This window comes from Alosa pseudoharengus, unplaced genomic scaffold, assembly GCF_046254945.1.
Source record: "Alosa pseudoharengus isolate Yale_2024_CS ecotype anadromous, Long Island Sound unplaced genomic scaffold, YU_APseudo_1.1 YU_APseudo_1.1_scf_12, whole genome shotgun sequence".
Lineage (NCBI taxonomy): Eukaryota > Metazoa > Chordata > Actinopteri > Clupeiformes > Clupeidae > Alosa > Alosa pseudoharengus.
The window spans coordinates 10,481,210-10,490,084 of NW_027468587.1; the positions used below are offsets into that span (position 1 = coordinate 10,481,210).

Below are 8,875 nucleotides of genomic sequence, written 5' to 3' on the forward strand. Positions count from 1 at the left end.
ACCCATTTGAACAGCTTGTTCATGGGCAGCTGACCAGCTGTATATTTCTCAGCTTCCTACATTAACGGCTTATACCTTATCTGACATGCTTTGGCCTGCCTTGGCCCCTTAGAACTTTGATCAACATATCACTCAGCTGGTAAGGTCTCCACACTCATTGGCTGAAAACTGTGAAGGCCCACCCCTGACTGTTCCTCAGGCCCAATAGGAGAAAAATCTGATTTTCTACACGTGTTGCCTTGTCTGAACACAGTCGGTAAGGGTAATTTGTTTTGTCTCATTTTTTTCTGTCCATTTACCAAATGCTAGAATTGACCATCTTAGAATTCATCAAAAAAGGCTACTGAATAATTTCTTTTGACTCTTTCTGTAAGCAGACATCATGAGCAGAGCCTGGGCTTTGTTCAGATCCCACCCGTACCTCAGTAACATCACGGGCTACACGGCTCTGTTTGCCTCCGCCGACCTCATTCAGCAAAGCATGCTGGGAGGACAGCAGGTGCCCGCCAGCAGCCCGCAGGGACAGCGCGCTGTAGCAGGGGACCGTGAGACAGGAACCGCGTCTCGCGATGTCCCTGTGTCTGGTATCAACTGGAGTCAGACTGCTCGAGTGGCACTGGTTGGGTTCTGTTTCCATGCCAACTTCAATTACCACTGGCTGAGGGCATTGGAGAGGATGTGGCCAGGGGGCGGAGTCAAGCGAGTGACCCTTAAAGTGGTGGTGGATCAACTAGTCGCAGCCCCTGCCACCATCAGCGCATTCTTCATAGGTATGTCCTCATCAACCAGCTGCTATATGTCCTACACAACAATCCCCAATACACCACCATCAGCGCATTCTTCATATTTCCTCATCAGCCAGGTTTTTACACAACAATCCCCAATATAACACATGAGCAAAACATCTCACAAACCTTAATCATTTGTTAATATATGTATCCCCTATATTCAACAATATATGCAACACTGATAAAGCTATGAGTCTGAGACATTTCGGAACATAATTAATGCGCTTGCTCACCACAGGCCTCAGTGCACTTGAAGGGAAAGAGGATCCTTTTGAAGACTGGAGAAATAAATTCTGGACCTCCTATAAGGTAAGCTCTGTGAACTGACAAAACACAATCAGACGGCCATATGCACAGTGTACACACCACCCAGCTACAAAACGAAGCTAAAGCTACAGGTTGGAGTTAAGAGCACTGACTAGAACACAGGCAGTAGGCTACTTGTCATGTATCGAAATCGAAACATTGAATGTTAATATGTAAGGCTGAGGTGTCCATAATGCATCCGTGTGAATGTGAGCCAAATCTTCCCTTCTCTTCCAGACTGGAGTGGTCTACTGGTCTACGATGCAGGTAGCCTTATAATCACAATCACCCAATAACAAATGAGTATTTTTCTAATTAGCCACATCATATTATTATACATTTCATCTTTTATGCTTGTTTCCTTCTTTCTCAGGCTGTGAATTTCTCTCTGGTCCCGCCCGTGGCACGCACAGTGTTTGTGGGAGGCGTTGCTCTTACATGGACAGTTTTTCTTTGCCATTTTCGCCAGCGTAAAAGTGACTCTGAGCCTAGTTCCTCCTCATAGAGCTTTTGAAAAATAACACAAGACAGAGGGACCAAACGTATCTCCTGAAAGACCACTAGACCATAAATAAACATACAGGATGATGTTCATGCATTAAAGAGGTATTTTCAATGAAATTGATGTTAAATCTGTTTATCATTCAAATATTTTTAAACTGCAAATAAAAATGCGTAATTGTCTTTACTAACTGGATCTATAAAACAGCCTAAGCCCTCTGTACAAAGACTTCATAAAGATGCCCACAATCAAAGTTGAATTGTACTTTACAAATCCCAGATAATATATTTACTGTATAAGTGACCATGTTTGCTGTTTGTGTGCTAGTGTATTGAGATGTCAGAGTGCTTTGTTAAATGTAATAAAGGTCAATAAACTCACAAGTCATAGATTTGTTACCTGTATGACTTTGTATTAACCCCATTATCAGTTGAACTTGGACTTTGATTAACCCCATCCATAGACACTTCACCTCTGCTCTGTTCTTTCATCAGTCACGTACAGTTTTATATCATAAGTATAAGCTCAAGAGAGACTGCCCAGAGATTTTAAAAACAAGTGGGTAAGTGGGAGGCACACAGAAATATAAATTCATTTATTTAATTTCTTACCCTACATTACTAAGTCCCACAGCAGCAACACAAAACGAGCACAGTTCATATTAGACCTCAACAGAGTAGGCATGACATAAACAGAACTGAAAGTGTAACCAACTTTGAATCTTGAATTAACTAAATCCAAATTGATTTTAATGATTCTGTGTCATTGCATTGGCCATGTGTCCTCGAAGCGCATGTCTATGGGTCCCATCACATGGTTATTCTCCAAGATAAAGCAGGGAGGTCACAGCTGCCAAGACTGCTACTCCGCCAGCCACTACCACCCCGACAAAGTAGCCAAAGTTCCTCTGTTTTTTGGGGACGTCTTTAGGGGCCTCCGTCTGTAGGTGTGGAGGCGTATCCTCCTGGTGGATGCCTGTGCAGTGTGTGGGTGCGGGTGTTGGTGTGGAGGGCTCCACGTGACTGACCTCCAAGCCAGAGCAGATGCTCTCCTCCGTGATGCTGCAGTTCAGCATCTCCTGGAGGTGCTCGGCCACCTCAGCCACGCTCTCGTCGGGAAACATGTAGTCGCACACACAGAAACCTGCCTCGGGCACAGGGGCAAACACTCTGAGGGGCAAACACTGCTGCCCCTCTGCGGCCCCTCGGTCTTCGGCCTGATCCATGTAGAGGTCGTCGAAGAGCATGTCCACCCTACAGGACACAGTGTTCACGATGTCCCTCTTAATGGCCTCCATGGCCTGGCCGGCTTTGGGCTTATTGGAGTGGACGTAGGCCCTGCAGGACACCTGGCCTCTGATCACCACAGAGGGACTGGGCTGGGCTGCCACACACACGCTCGACTCCAACTGGGTCTCCATAGGAGGGAGGAGGACTTGCGCCTGGAATTTCTGCTGGCCGAGTTTAGGGTTTCTCTTCTGTCCAGCCACCAGCTCTGCCTCCGGGGCCATGACTTTGCCATTGATGAGACAGGTGCTGGCTATGATTCGCTTGGCCCACCGCTGGAGTCCTTCCTTAATACTCTTGTGCTTGTCCTCTGAAGACCTGTCCAACACTGGGAGACGAAGGTCCAGTCTAACGGAGCATGTCACTACTGGCCAGCTGGAAGACACGCCACTCTGGTACTTCCAATCTGCTGGTTTAGCTGAGCTCTTTGGATCTTTCACATCGAACGTTTTGCAAACGACTTTACGGGTTTTGGAGCAGATCTGAAGGGCGACCCTCTCCGTGACATCTTCATCTGTGCCATCCCAAAGCGTTCCTTTAGTTAAGTACTTATCAACTGCGAAAACTAACTTTCGCAGGGTATTCATGGCTTCTTTAGACAGCTCTGGAAGAACGATCATGAACACACCAAGCACAGACAGACCACCAGGTAGCATTCTTGATACCTGTTTTGCATGCTCAGTCACCCACTCGATATCAACATCGTCCAGTGTGCCGCTACTGCTTTCAGTCCCTCTCTGCGGCGTCTTAGTAGGCAGTACCACATAGTCTCTTTGGGGTGAGGACTGACCAATTAATAAGCCAGTAGTAAAGGCTGCACTGCCAGCCTCTAAACTGGAGAAATATTTCTCCACTACAGCCTCAACAACATAACCTCTTCCCATTTTCGATTAGTTTTGCTGTACAGCTGTGAAGTGACACGTACTTATTCCAAACCCCAGCTGGCTTTTAGCATCTCTAGAAGCACACCGGAAGCATATAAACCTTTGGCCAATCGCAGAAGCGTTAGAACAACACGTGATACAAGTGGCCTCTGTGTTCTCGCTGTATTCTTTATCGCGAGACCGAAGCCCTTCCTTTTCCCTTTTCACTTCGAGTCCAAGATGGTAGGCATTGCAGTACATCTATTCGTCATTATATGATTGTAAAATCCATTGCCATCTGATGTATTTTACGCATTTTTGCTGCTTAACAAAGATGTTGGGAACGTTTTGGTGTCTTTGGGTTTAATTTAAGGACGTATTATGGTGAAACTGCATTTTGACAGAATATTACGCGGCAGTCTAGGCTACTCCATCCATCGCGTTCACCGGCTTACCAAGTTAAAGATTCAGACAAAAAGCTTAAACGTTCTGCCTTTCCTCCACATTTGGAATGGCGAGGGTTTTGCCGTGTCGGTGACATTAAATTGATAGGGCACTCATTGTTGTCCCACGTAAATAAATCGGCTACATTGCAAATTGCATGCTAAATATGCTACCTAACGCTAGGCTAAAGTAAACTCGTGTTGTGTGCTGGCAGCATAGTATGTGGTGGAGCTGTATTAGAATGGGTAGTGGGATATCCGTGTAGATCTGAACAGCGTATAAAACTTAGTTTGAGTGGCCAGTTTATAAGCGTATAGCGTTGCCGTTACGAAAGAGTGTGTTTAATGGAGTCTTGCTTGCCTAGCGTTAGCTAACGTGGGTCTGAACTACTTGGCTTACTAGCCATCACTTTTGGTTAACGTTATGTTAGCCCACGGCCTATGTTCGAGTGCTTAACGTTTTACGTTGGTCGGTGTAATAAGTGGTTTCAGCGGATATACAATGTTTATTTCTGTGACATGTAAAATCTAATTTTATTTATTAAATTCTGAACTGCTTTTCCTACGCAGGGAGTTGACATCAGGCACAACAAGGACCGCAAGGTTCACAGGAAGGAGCCTAGAAGCCAGGATATCTACCTGAGGCTCCTGGTCAAGGTGGGTGAATTGTGTTGGATCTATGCATGTTCATTTTTGATGTTGGCATGAATGGTTTTGAAAAGTCACTCGTTGTCATGTATGGGACCATGTATTCTGTGGTATTGAAGGAGCTATTGTTCATATAGTTTGTTCTACTGTGTGTCTACTGGGCTGAAACATGTTGTAAATTATGTGCGCACACTTTTGTCTTTGCCATGACTGCACGAGTGTGTGAGTAAGTTGTTGTGTGACTGTGGTTGTAAGTGCGTGTATGAGGCAAGCAACACTCTTGCCTGAACTCTCAATACGACTGTGTTGTAGTCCTAACTGTGTATGTAATGTAGCTGTACAGATTCTTGGCTCGCCGTACTGATGCTCCCTTCAACAAGGTCATCCTGAGGAGACTCTTCATGAGTAAGACCAACAGGCCTCCCCTCTCCCTGGCCCGTCTGGTGAGTGTAGTCTGTTGTCTGACCAATCACTGCTTCAGCCTAGCCCCACAGTTTACTGCCGCTTCCTTTTACTTATGAAAATGTGTCTGGCTCATTATTTAAAAGCCCTTTTGTTTTGATTGCTCCTATTTTAAGATTGTGAGTTGAATTTGCTCAGATACTGGTAGTTTTTAGTGTGGTGACAAGGGTGGGTTGTTTGTTTCTTCAGATCCGTCAGATGAAGCTGCCAGGCCGTGAGAACCTGACCGCCGTTTGTGTGGGAACGATCACTGATGACATCAGGATCCATGATATCCCCAAACTGAAGGTATGGAGGTGGGAGTGGAACTGGAGACTGGTGTTGTGTAGAAGCATCTGAAATTGCTAAGAGATCTTGTCTGTCAATTGAGTGCCTATGATTGAGGACTTGTTTTTACCCTTACTGGATTAGAGTTGAGAAAATGGTAGTTTGTGTAAAGGGTTATTAGATTATTGCTCAGGTCATGTATTTGCTGGAGGGGCCATTTGACCAACATTAAAGTGTGCATATGATGGTGCTGGGTTGATCTTGCTAGCGTTAAATGTAATTGGCAGCACACACAGATCTTGCATGTGTTGGCACTTGTAATGACCGTTTTCTCAGAGGTCTTACTTTAGCAAGGTCTTGTTGCTCAGAATCCGTTGTATTGACAGGGCAGTCATGCTGATGCAGGTCCAGGCCTGGGGTTTTGCTCACAAGCAACGGGTTGCGCAAAACACCTTGAGTTAAGGTTTCCCCTTAATCTTGACTTAAGACCCCCTTAAAATAAAATCAGTTGCACAAACACCCTTAAGTATTCTCTGTAAGGTTTCCTTAAAATTTTCCCTTAAGTATTTAAGGTTTTCTCCTTGTCTTGTAAGAAATCCCTTAAACCGTTGCACAAATGACCTGCCTAAATAAGGGGAAAAACCTCTGGGACCTGTGACAATTTTTTGACCTTTTGACAATTGAAAATAAAACTTTTCTGCTAATATCCTTACTCCTCTATTAAATAGGCCTATCAGAAACATGCCTTATATTGTTATGTGGTTTACATAGTGGTAACATAAATAAGTCGGATGTACTAATTGTTAGCCTACAATGAGCTTCCGTTCAGTTCGCCAGGCAAAACGTTAACAAAAAGTTTGTTTTGGTGCACTGATGACACTCAGGATAATATCTAGCTAGCTAGTATTCTGTTCAGTCTATCAGGATTTACTTGATACCGTAAATTATTAAGGTAAGATTGAGATCATTAACCTTTAGGCTACTGTGTTTGGTGGGTTGCTGACTAACTGCATAAGTTACTAGCAAGCTAGGTACAACTATGCATGTTGAACGTACCAGTTGATTTACTTATTGTTAACATTAGCTATTGATAGGCGCATTAATAACTATGGTAACATCATGAAATTAATGTCACTGCTCAAAGGTGCGCCATGTTTGCCTGTCGATCTTGTCAAAGTTATACTCAGATTGGTAACGTGTTAATCGCTATCCGGTTTTAGACAATATGTGCACACAGCTTGGTATTATTTTGGACAAGTTCCTTAACTAAAGAAACCATTTAAGGTATTCTGTGCAACCTGCTCAAATAAATCCTTTGCCCAAGGAGTAGTTGAGCCTTAAGGATCATACTTAAGGGGAAAAACTTGTTTTGTGCAGCTGCCCCCAGAAGTGTATCCCCTTTTTGTCCTGTAATTTTTGGAGGATGCAGTGAAATCCTGTAGCAGAAGTATAATTTGTCTTGCAGGTTTGTTAGGTCATTAGTGTATAGGTTTGAATGTGAGGAATTATTTAATTTTGAAGACTTAAGCACAGTGCCGGTTGAGGTCCACTGTGTTTTTTGTTTTTAGATATGCCTAATGCAGTGTTGAGTCTGACCTAACGCCCTCTTTCCTCGCAGGTCTGTGCTCTGAGGGTGACCGATGGCGCTCGCCGCAGGATCCTGAAGGCTGGTGGCAAGATCATGACCTTTGACCAGCTGGCTCTGGCCGCCCCCAAGGGCCAGGGCACCGTGCTGCTCTCAGGTGAGTACCTGTGGAAAGGACGCAGTTGCCTCTTAGGTCCTGTCCACGTTAAGCTAGATGCATAGGATTTGCCGGTGTCGTACATTTGAAAACGTTGGGGTTGTAGTGTGTACAGGGGAATTGGAGAGTTTGAGAAACAATGAAATATGGTTGCCATGGCATCAGACACCACCACCACCAACAAACACCTATGGCGTTTCTATGTACCTGGCTTGATGGTCACAGTGTGACGTACACGGCCTGATCTTGGGCAAATCAATTTTTCTATAGTAAACAGTGAACTATAAAACAATCATATAGATAGATAGATAGATACCCAGGGGAAATTCAAGGTCTCAGTAGCATACAGACATCACACACACATTCACTAAGGGCAGGAAAAAGTAATGAAAAGTATATAATATAAAATACACAACTAAGCAATAAGGACAGTAGAAGATTGAGGGATTTAAAAAATTGAATGCAAGTCACCAGTTGTATGCCTCTTTGTTGTTTAACTGTGGTTGAATAACTGCACTGATTCTTTAAATCAACTTTAGATGCTATTAAGGCGTTGACTGGTCAGTGGTTTGCTGAAATGGTGCAGTCCACAGTCAATCTGAGATATAGATGATGCTTTCTAGCTATCCATTTCATCACAACTTAGTGTTGAAATTGCATCACAAAGTTAATCACAACTTCTGCTGAAATTGTTTACCATTTATAAATGAGTAGCTGAGGTTATGTTGGAGGCTGTAGATGGTTCAGTTTAATGGTTGGAGCTTCTGTGTCTGGTTTCTTTTTAGCAACTCAGATTTAAAGCAAAATGCTCTGCACTCATTTAAAGGCTTTTCTTGACTGTCCATACTAATTGGTGTAATTGGTAAGGCGTGCGTATTGGTGTGCTATATTCAGAACTTAAGGTTTTTGGCACTGTTCCTGAATTCAGGAGTTAGCCAGGCCATTAAAGATTTGGAATTGGATACTTGTAAAATAAAACCAGATGTCACAATCCAGGGTATCCTTGTCTTTTTTCATATGACCAAAAAATGTTTTTATTTATCTATGTGGTCATCAACTCTTTTGGCAGTCAGGGTCCAGTGTTTTAACAAATGCAATTGTTCCGTCCTCCCAGGTCCCCGTAAGGGAAGAGAGGTGTACAGGCACTTCGGAAGAGCCCCTGGAACTCCTCACAGCCACACCAAGTGAGTTTGGCCTCCACACAAATGCTTATGTTTTCTTAAACGTTTTTACAAGTTTACACAGTTGTTTATACAAGCTCTAGTACAGATCAAATGTATTCCACCTTGTTATGTAATCAGTATGGAAGTGTATGCGTCCTAACATAACCGCTCTTCCCCCCCCCCCCCCTCCTTTTCCCCACAGGCCCTACATCCTCTCCAAAGGCAGGAAATTCGAGCGTGCTCGTGGTCGCAGACCCAGATGTGGCTACAAGAACTAAAACAATCTTTTTTGTGTTTGTTCTCATATCCCAATAAAGTTTTGGGGGTAAATGGAAAAAACATCATTGGTTTGTCTTTCTTCCATGGGCTTGTTCAATATTTTGTAGCTGTCCTGATATGATGAAA

General features: G+C 43.8%; 3 protein-coding genes across 3 annotated transcripts; 2 read left to right on the top strand and 1 right to left on the bottom strand.

Moving 5' to 3' along the window:
• Positions 1-382: 382 nt before the first annotated feature.
• LOC143118619 (mpv17-like protein) lies at positions 383-1,599 on the top strand. The gene is made up of 4 exons (XM_076279644.1): positions 383-770; positions 1,027-1,097; positions 1,332-1,361; positions 1,468-1,599. The coding sequence occupies exons 1-4, from the start codon at positions 383-385 to the stop codon at positions 1,597-1,599; spliced, it is 621 nt and encodes a 206-aa protein (XP_076135759.1).
• A 10-nt stretch (positions 1,600-1,609) lies between these two features.
• odr4 (odr-4 GPCR localization factor homolog) lies at positions 1,610-3,838 on the bottom strand. The gene has a single exon (XM_076279400.1). The coding sequence runs from the start codon at positions 3,764-3,766 to the stop codon at positions 2,414-2,416; it is 1,353 nt and encodes a 450-aa protein (XP_076135515.1). The 5' UTR covers positions 3,767-3,838; the 3' UTR covers positions 1,610-2,413.
• A 71-nt stretch (positions 3,839-3,909) lies between these two features.
• Positions 3,910-8,809, top strand: rpl18 (ribosomal protein L18). Its single transcript, XM_076280097.1, has 7 exons — positions 3,910-3,988; positions 4,759-4,845; positions 5,172-5,279; positions 5,488-5,586; positions 7,184-7,307; positions 8,422-8,491; positions 8,673-8,809. Exons 1-7 carry the CDS (start codon positions 3,986-3,988, stop codon positions 8,746-8,748), a joined length of 567 nt encoding a protein of 188 aa, XP_076136212.1. The 5' UTR covers positions 3,910-3,985; the 3' UTR covers positions 8,749-8,809.
• The last annotated feature ends 66 nt before the right edge of the window (positions 8,810-8,875 follow it).